Source organism: Cinclus cinclus, chromosome 6 (genome assembly GCF_963662255.1).
Source record: "Cinclus cinclus chromosome 6, bCinCin1.1, whole genome shotgun sequence".
NCBI classification, from domain to species: Eukaryota; Metazoa; Chordata; class Aves; order Passeriformes; family Cinclidae; genus Cinclus; species Cinclus cinclus.
The window spans coordinates 60,734,669-60,751,476 of record NC_085051.1 but is presented as its reverse complement, the minus strand read 5'-3'; the positions used below and the strand labels follow the sequence as shown (position 1 = coordinate 60,751,476).

At 44.7% G+C, this 16,808-nt stretch overlaps 1 protein-coding gene across 1 annotated transcript; it reads right to left on the bottom strand.

Annotated features, from left to right (window-relative positions):
* Positions 1–291: 291 nt before the first annotated feature.
* Positions 292–16,808, bottom strand: SAV1 (salvador family WW domain containing protein 1). The gene is made up of 5 exons (XM_062495035.1): positions 16,715–16,808; positions 14,656–15,078; positions 7,513–7,783; positions 4,828–4,971; positions 292–1,465 (listed from the first exon to the last, which is right to left on the bottom strand). Exons 1-5 carry the CDS (start codon positions 16,806–16,808, stop codon positions 1,264–1,266), a joined length of 1,134 nt encoding a protein of 377 aa, XP_062351019.1. The 3' UTR covers positions 292–1,263.

Here is a 16,808-nt window from a genome sequence, read left to right as displayed (position 1 = left end):
CTATTAAAGTTTGCTTTTGGTTCGTAAGAAGTTCGTTCTACAGGGAAGAGTTATTATCTAGGCAAGGGATTTATTATCTGTCTCTGGGGTTTTCAACGTGTTTGGTTTGATTTGGGATTTCAGAGTTGATGTTTTGAGGGTCAGACCCAGGGCTTGGTGCCACGATCATCTCAAGCCCACGGGGTTTTTACTGCTGGTAAGGATGGTTTATCTGATGTTCTAAAAGGCCACAAATCACCCACACAAACCCTTCGTTCATCGAACAAAATGATTTTTATTGAATTCGCAGGATTTACAAGAAATGTACTTTTTTGTCTGCAGTGTTTATTGCACTGAAAAGAACCCATAAATAACATATCAGGACAATTAATGAACCAAATTAAATTACTGGAGGGTAACTGGACAATTAAAAATTTTCCCCAAGTGAGGAGCTTTAAGACAAAAGCTCATTAAAAAAACCCAGTAATTGCTGTTACATCCCTGATTTTCCCCGTGGGGTGGCACAGTGGGTCAGACACCGCTTACTGCCTTTCCAACTGGAGCGGGTCAGGTTTTGGGAAATGTAGGATCAAAACCACTCTGCTTAGAGATCCTGGTCTTTAGGAAGGTACAGTGTTCCCCCTCTGAGTAATCAGTGTGAAAATGAGGAGTAAATCTGGAGTACTAATGAGCTAAAGTAAAAAATAAGGCAACTCAGGCTTCACTTGAGCGAAGCGCTGGGATCCGAAGGGTGAGATCAGCTCCTGGTGTGACTGAACGGGCCCGGGGCTGGTTCTGTACATTAAAGCTGTAAACAAAGAGCTGAGCTCTCTCAGGAGAGGGATCCCAAATCCCCGGCAAACAAATACCCTGAACGAGGCGTCAGGATTTGGACAACGTTTGGAAGCCAGGACATGACAGTTGCATCTATTGCCCTTAAAAAAAAAAAAAATACACAGCCAGCTTTTAATACTGCAGCTGACTGGCAGGAAAGAGATCGAGGATCAGGGGACCGATCTGGAACTGCTGGATTCTCAGGATAACAAAACTACTCCCGGCACGGAAAACAAAACAAAACAAAACAAAAAAAAAAGATTAACGAACAATTTCCACCTTTTTTTTTATAAACAACACATAATACATGTAGAAAAATACTCGAGGGGGGTAATAACAAAGGTGCAACGTCAACAACAACAAGAACAAAAAAAAAAAAAAAAAAAAAACAAACCAAAAAAAAGCTGCCTTTTCCAAGGAGAGCAGCAGTTTTGCTGCGGGCGCGGGAGCTCAGTAGTTGGCGGCGTGCTGCTGCGCGTAGCGCTGCTGCCGCTGCTGCCGCTGCTCCAGCTCCGCCAGCAGCGCCTGCCGGTACGCCTCGTACAGCTTCACGATCCGCTCCAGCTCCTTCATGAACAGCAGCTTCAGCATCCCCTGGTACGTGTCCAGGTCGGCCAGCTGGAACAGCTCCCACTTCAGGATGTGGTCGTACCTAGGGAAGAGCGCAGAGGTTTCTCCAGCGTGGGCTGAGTCGGTTGGAATGGGTTTTGTTTCGGGGGATTGGTCGCCAACACGCGGGAGTTGTGTTTGGGGGATGGAATGGATCCCTCCTGACACACCGAAGAACTCCAGCATGCAGGACACCCCCTTAAGTGACCAGAATAAACCAGCACAGGAAAACACAGCTGGGAGAGCTGGGAATATTCACCTGCAGAGGAGAAGGATCCAGGGAGAGCTCAGAGCCCCTTGCAGGGCCTAAAGGAGCTCCAGGAGAGGGACTGGGGACAAGGGATGGAGGGACAGGACACAGGGAATGGCTTCCACTGCCAGAGGGCAGGGATGGATGGGATATTGGGAATTGGGAATTCCTGGCTGGGATGGAATTCCCAAAGCAGCTGTGGCTGCCCCTGGATCCCTGGAAGTGCCCAAGGCCAGGTTGGACACAGGCTTGGAGCAGCCTGGGAAAGCCAAATGTGTCCCTGCTTATTCCAGGGGGATTGGAACTAAACATCTTTAGAGGTCCCTTCCAAGCCCATCCATTCTGGGGTTCTGATTTATGATCACAGCCACAGCAGCTCTTGGTGTGCCCAGCTCCCTGTGCCCCTCCTGCCCAGCCCTGCAGGATCCCAGGGTGAGCTCCTGGAATGTTCCTTGGCCAAAGCCTCAGGGATGGATTGGATATTGGCAAGAAATTGTTCCCTGTGAGGGCTGAAGGCTTCCCAGAGCAGCTGTGGCTGCCCCTGGATCCCTGGAAGGGCCCAAGGCCAGGCTGGATGGGGTTTGGAGCAGCCTGGGGCAGTGGAAGGTGTCCCTGCTCATGGGATGGTTTTAAAGTCCCTTCCACACCAAAGCACTCTGGGATTCTATGGAAAATCATTTTGGAAAATCATTTTGGTGTAAGACACCTGCTGAAATCACAGTAACACAGGAAAATGAATGATTTCAGCAGCTCAGGTCCCTCCCACAGGATGGGACACTGGCATTCCCTCTCCATCAGCTCTTCCCAATCCAGCTGTAACGAGTTCTTGGCTGCTTATCCTCTTCAATTAACCCCTCCTGCTCAATTAGCAGCAATAATCTACAGTAGATATTTAATGCAAACCCTGAAATGGTTCCTCCCTCGCTTCCTGTTTTTTCCTCACACAATCCAGCCACAATCTGAATTCCTCATCTTGGAAATAGGGAGCTGCCTGCTGTGACTATTCCAGAACAGGAGAAGATGGATTCACCTGAGCGAAGGCTGAAATTTGGGAATGTCAGTGAATTTATGGCATTTCCCTCTGAAAGGTCATCAAGTTCCAGAGGCATCACAGAACCACCAGGACCTGCAGGTGACTTCCAAAGATGCTCTGAGGAATTTTAAGTATTTTATTAAAACCTATCACAGCTTCTATAAACTGCCTAAAGAGCAGCTTCTGTACTAAAGTTATCCCTAATCCTGACAGGGCTGCACTGCTAAAATAATTTTAAAAAAAAAAAAAAAAAAAAAAAAAAAAAATAACAAATTGCAGCTGTTTGGAGTTTGAGCTCAGTATTGACAAGGAGAGTTTGAAGGTTTCCAGGTACAGCCACCTTTGGGAGCACCTCTGCATTCTGGAGTTCACATGGACAACTCCTTTCCCTCCTTCTCCTTTCTCACTCATCAGGAGCCTCCCCACCCTCACAGGAAAGAATTTTTTCCTATACATAGAGATTATTTTGGTTAACACCTACTGGACTCCCCATCAGGCTTTTTGTAACCCAAATTCTTATCCTCTAGAGAAATTTGTTAAAACAAAATCTAATATTACTAATTTTTTTCCATAATTATCTACTTCTCTCAACAAAAACAACTGAGTTTTACAGCTACATCAATTTACAGTGCCAGGGGTAAGTAACACATCCTGACAAAATAAAACCAATGTTTTCAGTGCAAAGCTGTGCTGATAATTAAAAATATAATAATTTGTCTCAGCCTACTTGATATAAAGAAATCCCTGATGAATTGTTTAGTTTGTCTTATGTTTGTTTCTTGACTTTCAAGAAAATATCCAAAATAATCCACAGAGCACAGGCTGAACTTATTTAAATTTACATTGTCTGGATGTGCCAAAGACCTAAATAAAGGAATGGAGCTGCAGCCAAAACCTGGAAGTATTTCTAGGAAACAAATCCTACAGGCTACAGGAACTAAGTGTGGAGCCTCAGTGTTCTGGAGGATTTTAGGGCAATTTAAATTTTTATGGGCTGCTGGAAAACCCAGCAGTCACAAGAAGTAATAAAACTCATTCAAATTGTAGTTACTAGGAGCAGGTAATAAAAGAATTTTTTCTTTAGTGGAAGTCAATGAACACCACAGCCTGAATTTGCAGTTATAGACTGACCTCACTGCTGTAAAACTAAATTTCTCCATATTCTCCTTATGAACAGCACATGATTTAATAATCATTAAACCGTATTTAGGATTTTTATTGCTTTCTATTCAGTGTAACTGTTCTGCAGAGCTGCACCCATTAGAAAATCTCATTTCTTTATGCTGACTCAAACCCTTTTTTGGAGGAGACTCCCTGTTCCTGTAGCAGTTTTTTTGACAAAATGACTTTTTATTACCATTTAGTTGTTAATTCAATTTCTTGAACGGAACTATAGAAATAGAAATGTAGCTGTCAGCCAGTATTTGTTCTGAAGGAGCTGGAAAGGGATTTTGGACAAGGATGGAGGAAAGGGGAATGGCTTTAAGCTGGAAAAATGTAAATTTGGGTTGGATGTTAGGAAGAAATTGTTCCCCTGTGAGGGTGAGCAGGCCCTGGCACAGGGTGCCCAGAGCAGCTGTGGCTGCCCCTGGATCCCTGGCAGTGCCCACGGCCAGGTTGGACATTGGGGCTTGGAACAGCCTGGGACAGTGGAAGGTGTCCCTGCCATGGCAGGGGGTGGAAATGGATGATTTCTAAGTTCCTTCCATCCCAAACCATTTCATGATTATAGGATTTAAAACTCTTAAAGGTGAAGGAAAAGCTGTGCTGTTTAAAAAGAAATTAGAGACATGAGGAAGTTCCACCCTAAAAATGTTTCACATATTTTCTGAGCATGTGCTACCACTCTTGTAAATACTCTGAAAGCACAACACATCCTTCACTCTCTGACAGAGCTTCCTGCCAGCTGAGTGAGCTTCAACAAGTGATCACTTCAAGTAATGCCTGAAAGAAAGCAAATTAATGTGATAAACACTTGGTATAACTCCCTCACGCTGTCACCCTCAGCTAAAACCCAAACACAGCACAAGCTCTACTGGCAGTCATGGAAATACAATTTTTTTTTTGTTTTGTTTTCAGTGTGAAACATAAAGGAAAAGAAAAAGGCAAGGCAGAATCTCACTTGACAGGAGCCCTGGCATAGACCTGCAGCCAGTCAGGGATCTCGGCGCTGTGGTAGGGGTTGGCAGGGACCAGCAGGGCCTGGCTCCGCTCCGGGGGCTGCGGCTGGTACGACACGGGGGGAGGCTGGTCATAACGGGGAACGCTGCAAGGACAGGACAGGGTCAGGGACACAGGGACACAGGGACAGGGACAGCTCCCTGTGAGCACTGCACACAGGGACAGGGACACAGGGACAGGGACAGCTCCCTGTGAGCACTGCACACAGGAACAGGGACACAGGGACAGCTCCCTGTGAGCACTGCACACAGGGACAGGGACACAGGGACACAGGGACAGCTCATTGTGAGCACTGCACACAGGGACAGGGACACAGGGACAGCTCCCTGTGAGCACTGCACACAGGGACAGGGACACAGGGACAGCTCCCTGTGAGCACTGCACACAGGGACAGGGACACAGGGACACAGGGACAGCTCCCTGTGAGCACTGCACACAGGGTCAGGGACACAGGGACAGGGACAGCTCCCTGTGAGCACTGCACACAGGGACAGGGACACAGGGACACAGGGACAGCTCCCTGTGAGCACTGCACACAGGGACAGGGACAGCTCCCTGTGAGCACTGCACACAGGGTCAGGGACACAGGGACAGGGACAGCTCCCTGTGAGCACTGCACACGGGGTCAGGGACACAGGGACAGGGACAGCTCCCTGTGAGCACTGCACACAGGAACAGGGACACAGGGACAGCTCCCTGTGAGCACTGCACACAGGGACACAGGGACACAGGGACAGCTCCCTGTGAGCACTGCACACAGGGACAGGGACACAGGGACAGGGACAGCTCCCTGTGAGCACTGCACACAGGGACAGCTCACTGTGAGCACTGCACACAGGGACAGCTCACTGTGAGCAGTGCACACAGGGACAGGGACACAGGGACAGCTCACTGTGAGCACTGCACACAGGGACAGCTCCCTGTGAGCACTGCACACAGGGACAGGGACACAGGGACAGGGACAGCTCCCTGTGAGCACTGCACACAGGGACAGCTCACTGTGAGCACTGCACACAGGGACAGCTCACTGTGAGCAGTGCACACAGGGACAGGGACACAGGGACAGCTCACTGTGAGCACTGCACACAGGGACAGCTCACTGTGAGCACTGCACACAGGGACAGGGACACAGGGACAGGGACAGCTCCCTGTGAGCACTGCACACAGGGACAGGGACACAGGGACAGGGACAGCTCCCTGTGAGCACTGCACACAGGGACAGGGACACAAGGATAGGGACAGCTCCCTGTGAGCACTGCAGACAGGGACAGGGACAGCTCCCTGTGAGCACTGCACACAGGGACAGGGACACAGGGACAGCTCCCTGTGAGCACTGCACACAGGGACAGGGACACAGGGACAGGGACACAGGGACAGCTCCCTGTGAGCACTGCACACAGGGACAGGGACACAGGGACAGGGACAGCTCCCTGTGAGCAGTGCACACAGGGACACAGGGACAGGGACAGCTCCCTGTGAGCACTGCACACAGGGTCAGGGACACAGGGACAGCTCCCTGTGAGCACTGCACACAGGGACAGGGACACAGGGACAGCTCACTGTGAGCACTGCACACAGGGACAGGGACACAGGGACACACAGGGACACAGGGACAGCTCACTGTGAGCACTGCACACAGGGACACAGGGACAGCTCATTGTGAGCACTGCACACAGAGACACAGGGACAGTGTCACAGAACAGAGCACTGGAGCTGTTTTTAAAACATTTCAGAATTATTAATTCACATAATCCACCATGTAATGAGTTAGAACAGATGATGTATTCAGGCAGCAGCTGATCAAAGTTACTCCATATAAAGACATTCCCATATATTTATTTTTTTGTGCCACAAGTTGAAGAACTTTCTCTTCCTGGGTATCAGCAGAACAGACTGAGCAGTAGAAAATTACAATTAACAGCTAGATGTGGTGTGTATTAACAATTAACTGTTAATTTGGTGTATATTAACAATTAACAGATTTGGTGCATACTGACAATTAACTGATAATTTGGTGAGTATTAACAATTAACTGTTAATTTGGTGTGTACTAACTATTAACAGTTAGATTTGATGCATATTGACAATTAACTGTTGATTTGGTGAATATTAACAATTAACATTGGGTTTGTGTATATTAACAACATTGGATTTGGTGCATACTGATGATTAACTGTTAATTTGGTGCGTATTAATAATTAACAGATTTGGTGCATACTGATGATTAACTGTTAATTTGGTGTGTATTAATAATTAACATTGGATCTGGTGTGTATGAATCTTTTTTCACTCTTAAATTACGAGTAGCTGAAATACCCATTTTCATTCCAGACTAAATTCACATTTCAGCTGCTCAGAGCATCTCCAGGCACGTCAGATCAAGTTTCCTTTCAGTTTGCAGCACAGTTCTGCTCTCAGCAACTTTGCTGTTTTGCTTTGATTTAAGAGCAACATCCTGCCTCTCAACTTCAGACAAAACCCGACCTTCTAAAAATCTGACAACGGGCAAAGCTGAAAGTATCTTTTTTTTTTTTTTTTTTTTTTTTGCCTGTTGTATTTGATGCAAAGCCAGCTCTTAAGTGGACTAAACACAGGGGGAGGGGAGCAGGGAAGGTGGGAGGCTCACCTGGGAGCACAGGGGTGTTTGTACTGAGCCCTTTTGTTGATGTGATCCACGTAGTAAACCCCGAATTCCGCGGACTCCACGCGCTCCCAGCCCGGGGGGAGCCCCTCCCGTTCCAGGGGGTGGCTCCAGTGGGTTGTGTTGGTGTTGTGATCGATGTAGTATTTCCTTCCTCGGATAGTCCAGTCCACTGACCAGCCAGGAGGAAGAGGTAAATCTTCAGAACTATGATTTGTTAAGTTTCCTAAAGATGTAGCAGCAACTCTCCCGATGCCTACAATGAAGGGAGATGGGGGGTTTAGGGAAAGATTTGAAGGAATTGTAATTAAATTGTTATGGTTGCTTCATTTTTCAACAAAATAATCACACCACACACACCCCTCCCCCCCCCAGCTCTCTTTCGGGTTAAACTCAGAACTTAAAACAATCCAGAAAAATCCCCGAGTCCCAACAAAGCTCTTCAGGTGAACCAGTCAAGACCAGCAACAGGACAAGGTAGAACAAGGGAGGAGGGACAAGCAGGGTTGGGGTCCAAGAGCTGACAGGCATCAGCAGCTGATTAAATTCCCACCTTTTCCCTGGAAACAGAGCACTTTTGGGATTTATCCATCACTAAACTGAAGAGACTGCTCAGCAGCACTTTGAAATATGTGATTTGTTGTAACACACACAGAGGTTTTACAAGCTATCGGGTGAGAGATGACTACAGCAACAGCTCCTGTCCCATCCCTTCCCAGGGATACTTGGGAAGCTGGGTGAAATAAAAGCCAGATGTGCAAGTACAGAAAGTTCCTAAAAACCACCCCTAAGACACCCAGCCACAAAAAAACAGTGAGATAATTGAGAATTTTGCAGGTTTCTTTCCATCCCTGGGAATTCTCTACCTGCTGGATGTGCTGGGCTAAATTCAACTCTCTTTTAAAATCCATTTTAAGTGAACTCTTTATTAAAATTCATTTTAAGGAGTTCCCTCCAGTCTCTTACAGTTCTACAGTTAAAAACTCCCTGGTTTTCAAGAAATTCCAATTATCTTGTCATCCCACAGCCAAATGCATCTATTCAATCCCATTCCACCAGAGTTTGTGTGTCACTATTTCCCACAGCCAGCAGAAGGGATTTGGGAGCCACTTTTTCCACTTTTTTAGAAGTCAGAAATAATCCCTCCCCCCCCCCCCATTTACTGACAGGAATACACCCCCTCCTCCTTTTTTTTCAGGTATAACATTTTTGTGTGGTTATTTTTTGAGAGAAGGGAAAGGCAGAGTCACTCTCATCTAAAATGACAGCCTGATACTTGGGTGAGCTCTATCCTAACCAAATATAATAATAATTGAAGATGAAGTTACAGGAAGGCTCCAAAACAACTGGATAAATAAAAAATTAAAACTCCCCCTGAGTACTGTTCTTTAAAACTTGTGCTCACTCATAAATCTTTTTCCAGCTTTGTCATGTTCTGAACTCTTTGGCCTTAAAGGATTTCCTCCTGTACTTACCTATTTGTCAGCATTATAAAGGGAAGCTGATGGCTGTGTCCATCTTTAACTGGGATTGAACAACCTAGACCTTAATTCCAGACAAAAGAAACATCCCGGAGGCTTCCTGACCTTTGGAAAGGCTGGGGCAGGGAAGCTGGTTCAGCCCCTCATGCCACTGACAAAACCCAAACATTTCAGCTTTGGAAAATGCTGTGCTTGGGCTGAACAAATCCAGGATTTTCCCCAGTGAACTGAATCTTAGGGATGTGATTCCATGGATGTGTAAATAGTGACTGCTCAATCACCACTGCCAGGAGATCTGAGCACACAAACTTGACTGGGGAGGAGAAAAAAAAATAAATCTGTTTTTTTTCCTGTTTACTGTTAAAACCTGCACATCCTTGTATTTTTCTTCCAGTTCCTTCTCCTTAAATTCTGACCTCAAATCCATAGATATTTATTTTTACTAAAGGTAAGGGTTAATGCTTCCCAACATTTGGAAGAGGTGCCATCCTCTGCACTGAAGTTTTCCTGACACATGGATTCCCCCAATGCCATCTTATTTTTAATTTCTGAGAGGTAAAGAGCAAAAAGAACACCAGATCACAAATATTTCATCCATTCCTTTTGCCATTTTGATTTCATATATGAATGAAGAAGCAGAACCAAACCATTAAAATAAACTTGTACAGATGTATAAATTACCAGTTTTGAATAATATTCCATGGTCATGAAATCAAAGACTTATAAACTGATGGCTGTAACTATAATTTTTCCCCATTTATCACAGATTATACTGGAATATTCTCTGTGCTGCAAGTTTTAAGATGTTGATATTCATAGGACCTTAAGGCCATCAACCCATTGTGGCATGAAAATCAACAATTAGTACAATTTAGAGATTTTTTTTTTTCCTGTAAAATTCTATTTTTTTTGCTGGTTTTCCTGATAAACCTCAGATATTCCTTTGTGGGAGGATGGATACACACATAAGAGAAAAAGCTCCTCCTATAGTTTTGAACAGTAAGAGAAGAGGAAAATTAGCTTTTATATATATATATATGTATGTATATACTCCTGCAAGTTCAACAATAAGACTAAAGAACACTTGGAAGAGTAAATTCCTATGTGGTTTTTACCAAAGTATAACCCAAAGAAAAAAATTCCAAGTCAGCCTGAATTCATGGACTGCCTTTTCCATGGCAAATTGCCAAAAAAAATAATTACATTTTTCTGCATTTAAATTCCAGGTGAAGTCTGAGGCCCTAAAGCATTTTCAGAGCAGCCCAAAGCTCCACACAGGATTTTCCTGCAAGCACCAGGGATATTCCCTGAATTAAGAACTGGCACCAGATTTATGGATCCCAAATAGAAAAGCTGAAGAGTTTTTATACAAACATCTGGTGTAAAACCTGGGATTTTCCTGGGGTGGAGGATGTGATCCCTACCACAAGATAAACTCAAGATGTTCACTGGAACTCTCAGGGTTTTCTGTAACAAGAAAAAAAATTCTCATTCTTCCTGCTTTCTTAAGAAATATTTCTTAAGAAATAGAATTGTTTAAATTATCCTCTTTTTCCAAATGTCCCTTTCCCCTGCTTAGGGATGAGCATTTTCTGGAGTGGCACTATCAAATCTCAAGGAGGGGCAACAATTTCTTTAAATTAATGCATTTGTAAAACCTTTTCAAAAGGTTTCTTTTGAGCTTGTCAAGCCTCATCTGGTAATGCTATTTGTAATGTTATAATATAATATAATATAATATATGAGATAACAGGGTATTTTTTTGGTTCAGCTGTTGCTTTTAAGAAATATCAATATTGAAACTGAGGCTTTAATTTTCCTTCTATTTCTAAAATACAGTATCTTCAAATTAAGGTCTTGAACTATCAATTTTAACTTTGAGCAGCACATTCCAGTGCACTCGATCAATGCAAGAAGTTCCTTCTCTTAAAAATCTTAATGAAGTCACAAGTGTGAGCAATCTGTAGTGTGTTCTTCACTCAAGGGAGTTGTGTTTAGGAAGGAACAAAGGAACTGGAAATGATGTCAGTGCTTTCCCAGCCCAGTAAAAGAGTTTTTTTTTCTGAGGGAACCCTGCCTGGAAAGAAGTCCATGCCCTTTGGAGCAGAGATTTCCAGGCCAGCAAAGGGCAGCAGAGAAATCCCAACAGCAGCATAAAGGGGGAAAGAGCAAAACTAGAGGACAAAGTCCCACTTGGGTAGAAAATGCAGAGAAATTTCACAGCCCAGGAACTCCCCACAAGTGACTTCACCCAAATTTCCGAGAGCTGAAGAACAAATTTTACAAAACAGTGTTTGTCTTTAATTATCCCAATTGTCCTGAGAGTCTTTTTTCAGGATGCCAAAATCCTCTCCCTTCCCCTCATCAGAGCAGGGTGAAGAGCAGGAAGAGAAGATGAACAAACTGTTTAATTTTACAAGAGTAAGTAACAATAAAACAACAAGAAGTCCCAATAACTCTCCTGTTTAGCCAGCTCTGCAGGTCCCAGGCCTTCCTAACCCACTCCAAAGCATCTGAAGGAACTTCCTGAGCACAAGCACCTCTTTTGTTGGTGGGAATGGGGTGTTCCAACCAAGCACAAATCCACAAATAGGAAATGACAGGAAGAACTCTGAAAGCATCAAGAATTATGCTGCAAAATTCCTGCAAAATCAGCACAAAAGAAGAAAAGGGCAGGAACTGCCATTTGTTTAAAAATGAGAGAAGTGTACACACAGAAAGATTAAAACATGGCTATTTCAGCTCTAAACTGGCTTCATGTCATAATTTGTATTTATTTTGCTCTTACATTAAACAAGTTTTCAATTTTTCAGGGGTACAACTTAAGAGACGAACCAAAAGCACGCTGTGTTCTCTGTCAAATTGTTATTTTTTGGTTTTTTTTTTTTTTTTTTTTTTTTGGTTTTTTTTTTCTCCTGTGACATCCCAGTGAACTCATGACAATCCACCACCAGCAAGTGCCTTTACAGTGTTGATGTCAAGCTCAGCAATTTTCATAGACACAGAAGAATGGTTCAGCTTACCGCTCACACAGGTACAAATAACTCTGAGGTCTTGGTTACAAGTTAGTTCCAATCTACACTGTAGGTATAACTTCAACCACAGACCTCCCCAAAACTTTAACCTAGAAGAGAGGAAAGAGATGGCGAGGAAAGACAGGTAAAGTCTCTTAGAATTAAAAAGTTTGAAAAGGACACTAATAATAAAAAATAATAATAATTAAAAAAATAAATTAAGAAATGCCACAGAGGTAGCTAAACGTATAAAACTGAAAATACTGGTCAGGAAAATCAGCAGCACTGAATTGCTAATTAGAGACAAACTGAATGAAAATATGGAAAGGAGGAGATGGTAGAAGTGGATCACAATGAGAGAGAAAACGTGACTTGAAGGAGAAATGCCTATGGAAGGACATGGCAATGCTAAAACACAACTGCTGAAAAACCACAGGACTGCCCTAAAGGCTTGGCTGAACACTTTGAAGTCTTGATTAGAACATATTTGCAACTCCTCTCCAAATTACAAAGAGAATCTTGGTTTTGAATGAAAGCTGAAATTCACAGGCAGCCCCCTTCACTTCCAGACTGCTCCCAAAAATCATCTCAGCGTGAGCACCATGAAGTATCACCAAAGCAGGAACACCTCGTGTTCACCAGGCAACATTTCCCTGGGAATCCACCCAAAACACACCAGAACTGACCAAGGGCACCTTTGGAGGGAGGGTGGGACAGGAGGGAGAGGGGACGAGGCAGCATTTACAAACCCAGACTTTTCATTTGGAACTGCAGGCAATTCTGCCATCTCAGTGAACAGAAACAACGGAGACAACTAAAGAAAAGTCATTTACACAAAGAGAGTGAAAGCAACAGGCTCTGGAAATGCAAGAAAAAGAAACAAGGAATTACAGAGAGATTTGGACAACTCAAGGAAAACACTGAAGGTGAGAAGGCAATGGATGGCTCAAATAAAAAGAAGCTTAATGGTGAGATAAAGGAAGTAATAAAATCTAAAATTTTCTTATTTTGGGACACATAATTCTTTAAGAAAAAGGAAAAGAGGACTTTTAAGAGTTCACAGGGAGATGCAAAAAAATGGAGGAAAGGGAAAACACTGGCAATTGAAAGGCTCACCTCTGTCTCTCCCTATGAGTGCACGAGATTAAATACTCACCCATCACAAAACCTGTGCAGAATTTGTTCAAAATATGAAATGTTAAAAGCATGAGAGTGAAAGACCAAACCAAGCAAACAGGAGCAGCTCCTTGATGGTTTCCAGGGCTGAGGGGGCACAGGTCAACAAACAGCAGGAAAAAAATCTATTTAGGAAAAAGATGTTGCTAGAACTGAGCAAAATATGTCTGTGGAGCTCCTTTTAAAAATTTGATATATGAAACTCCACTTCCAAGCTAGAGCTCCTTTTCTGGGAATCTCCTCAGCAGACACAGCTACTGTTTAATTCTGAAGGTTAAACTGATGGACTGGTTTGTGAAATCCTCCCCTCCTCCCTAAAATAGCCCAGCACACACCCCCAGTGCTTGTTACCTGGACCAGGTAAATCTTTAATGACTGCTGGGTGAGCAACAACTGGCAGAGATGCAGGGTTTGCACACACAAAATCCAGGTAGATCAGATATACTAACATTTGGAAAAATAAATTGAAGTAGCAGGCCTTAAACCCCAGTATTTCAGAAATTCCTGGCTGGCATTTCCATTTTTCATGGAAGTGTTTCTGTGGTGAAGAAAACACAAAGCACTGACAGGTTCTAATCCCACACATGAGGTCAGCAGCATTAAAAGCTGATGTTCTTTCTGGCAGATTTTTTTTTTTCTAGACAGGAGATTTATTTTATTAGACACTAATTACTATTTTGTTTACAGATTACTAGTGACAAAGTACTTCATACTGAAGGTACATTATTTACAGGTTTAAAATGTTTGTTTCAAACTCTTCCTTGGGCATAGTTTTTGAGGTGTCAAAGACAGAATCAAGTATTTCAGAACAGGAATATTTCCTCTGCTGTTTTGTTTCAGGAAACAAAGGCAAGTTCCAGTGAAACTGAAGGGGGAGCAGGCATATTTATAATTTTAAAAGCTAAAAGAAAGTTGTCAAGGATTAGGAAGTTAATTTCAACACTAATTAGATGCCAATTTGCTAATTACACAAAGCAGTCATTCCTCCCTTCGACTATTTATAGGGAATTATTTTAATTATTGAGGTCAAATTCAAACCATGAAATTATATAAGATGATAATTAAAATGTAATGATAATCATAACAATAATAATACTGCAATGCTGTAATTTAGAGCTGTTGGTTATTCTCTACATCATGAAAATTGGAGATGCCCCTCAATGAATAAAATCACTTGCTAGCCAGCAACTGATGTGTGGAGGAGATGTACATATGCCTGGCATTAAAAACCCCAAAACTTGTTTGCCCTTACTCCATTAATTTAAGAAAATAATCCTGGTTTAAGTCTGTTTTTCCTTTCTGGATACGTGTGAACAAACTCTCAATTCCAATCACCCAAATCCCAGAAATGCCATGAAAAAGCAGCTCTGTCCTAAACCACAAACACCCAGACACAACTCCGCACCCCAACTCTCACCAAAACCGTATTTTGAACAAAAGCAACGCCGAATCCTTACCTGAAGTGTGCCTCCCATGATTCTGGGACATCCTCTGGAAAAGATCGCTGTTGTGTTCATAATACCTGTAGTCGTCGTGCTGCCGTCTCCTCTGGGCCTCGTAGAAATGATCGTAGTAATAGCCCCGGGCTCCGGCGTCGCCGTTCTCCAGCCCGGGACTGGCTTCGGACAGGAAGGACTGCGAGGAGGAGCCGTATTCCCTGGGCACCTCAGCCAAACTCCTGGCCAGGTAGGAAGGTGCAGACAGTCTGTTGCTTTCTCGCCTCATTATCTCGTGAGGAGGTCTCTGCACAGGAGTCCGGAGGAAGCTCTGGTTCCTGGAAACGATTGCATCGCCGTAGGCAGCGGATGCGGAGTCGGGAGGGCAGATGTCAGTTCGTCTTGGAATGGTCGGACCGTGGCGGATGAAGGAAGGCATCAGATCTGAGGAGAGCACGGGGGACGAGTAAGAACTCTGCCTGTGCGGTGTGGGACCAGCCACGGCGATTTACACACTGAAACTGGGGACATTCACGCGTGGAACCCACTTACGGCACCTCTGCTGCCCGTGCAAATGGCGATGGCAACGCTGCAGAGTGTCCTGGTGCGGCAGAAACCAGCACACCCCACAGAGCAGCTCCGCCAGTAAAACTGCAGCTGCAACGAACAAACCGACCCCAAACCCATCAAAAAAACCACACGAGGAGAAAAAAAATCCCAAACCACCCACACTGTGCTGTGGCTACATCAGCCAGGGTTCGTGTCTCTCTGCAAAAAGGGTCAGGAAAATCCAAATATCCTGGTTCCTACTTCTATGGGAATGTTGTCCTCACAAACTGGGAATGACAATATAGTAATGCCCAGGAAAATCCACATATCCTGGCTCCTACTTCTTTGGGAATGTTGTCCTTACAAACTGGGAATGACAAGACGTTAATGCCCACAGGAATCCAAGACAGGAACAGAATTCACATTGCCCCCACTAATCCCAAAGTCACAAAGTTCAGCCTGAAAAACGCTGCATTCCATACACGTTAAGATTTCAAATTATCATGGAGATATTTCACTTTGTCCTTCAGAGTTTCACTGCCTCCGTCCAGAGTAAGTGAAACATTCCTTCTCTCCCTACTTTTACTTTCAAAATGATATAAATAAGTAGTTTCCCTCCAGCTAAACCAATACACACGATAACCTCCACTTAGAAAGAGGTTATTCCTATTATGAGTTACTTCTTATTAATAAACTCTTACAGTTAAAATCTGATGCACCCCAGAAGGCGTCAGCAATAAATTTATTTATTTGTTTAATTATTTATTTATTTTCTGCGCAAACAAACCCATTTCAGTCTTGGGTTACCTTCAAAGACCAACAAAGCCAAATCTAAGCACGCTTCCAAGAGTGCATTTGTGGTGTAGCGTCCTGGGAGCCAGGGAAGATCCGTGCATCGCAGGTGACCTCACCAGGTTGAGTCATGGATAGGACCTGCAGCATTTGCTCCCGGAGGGATTTTATGCAATTGCCTGGCGGGACGGTTTTCTCATTCCACAGTTCCCAGACAGGGAAAAAAACCACCGCGTTCTGGAAAGAGCGGGGTCACAGATCCACGGTTTGGGCTGGGAGGGCCCCGAAGCTCCCCCAGCCCCAAGCCGTGCCACAGGGACACCTTCCACTATCCCAGACTGCTCCAAACCACATCCAACCTGGCCCGGCGATCTCTTCGGTTCATTTCAAACCCCTGAACCCCGGCCTGCTGAAACTGAGGAACCGGGGGACCGACAAAATCATAAAAACCACAAAACCCACCGAGCTCGGGCACGCCTGTGGACCAACGCGTGCACGGCTCGCTTTGAAACTCGGGCTTCCTTTCAGTTTTAACTTCCCTCCGTCATCTCCCAACAGGATTAACCACACATTTTCAGGGAGAAATAACCCCCGCACACATCCGCGGGGTAACTCCCCCTCACACCCCTCACCCCGCCAAGGCCGCGCGGCTCCGGGGCCCGCCGGACCCGCACACAAAGGCCTCGGGATCGGCCCCCGGAGCCCCGCGCCGGCGTCCCCCGGTCCCCCTGACACTCACTCCGCAGCAGCGGGCTCGTCTCCTTCTTCACGTACTTCCCCTGCACCTCTCCCGGCTTGGAGAGCTCCGTCCGCGTCTTCTTCCGCGACAGCAT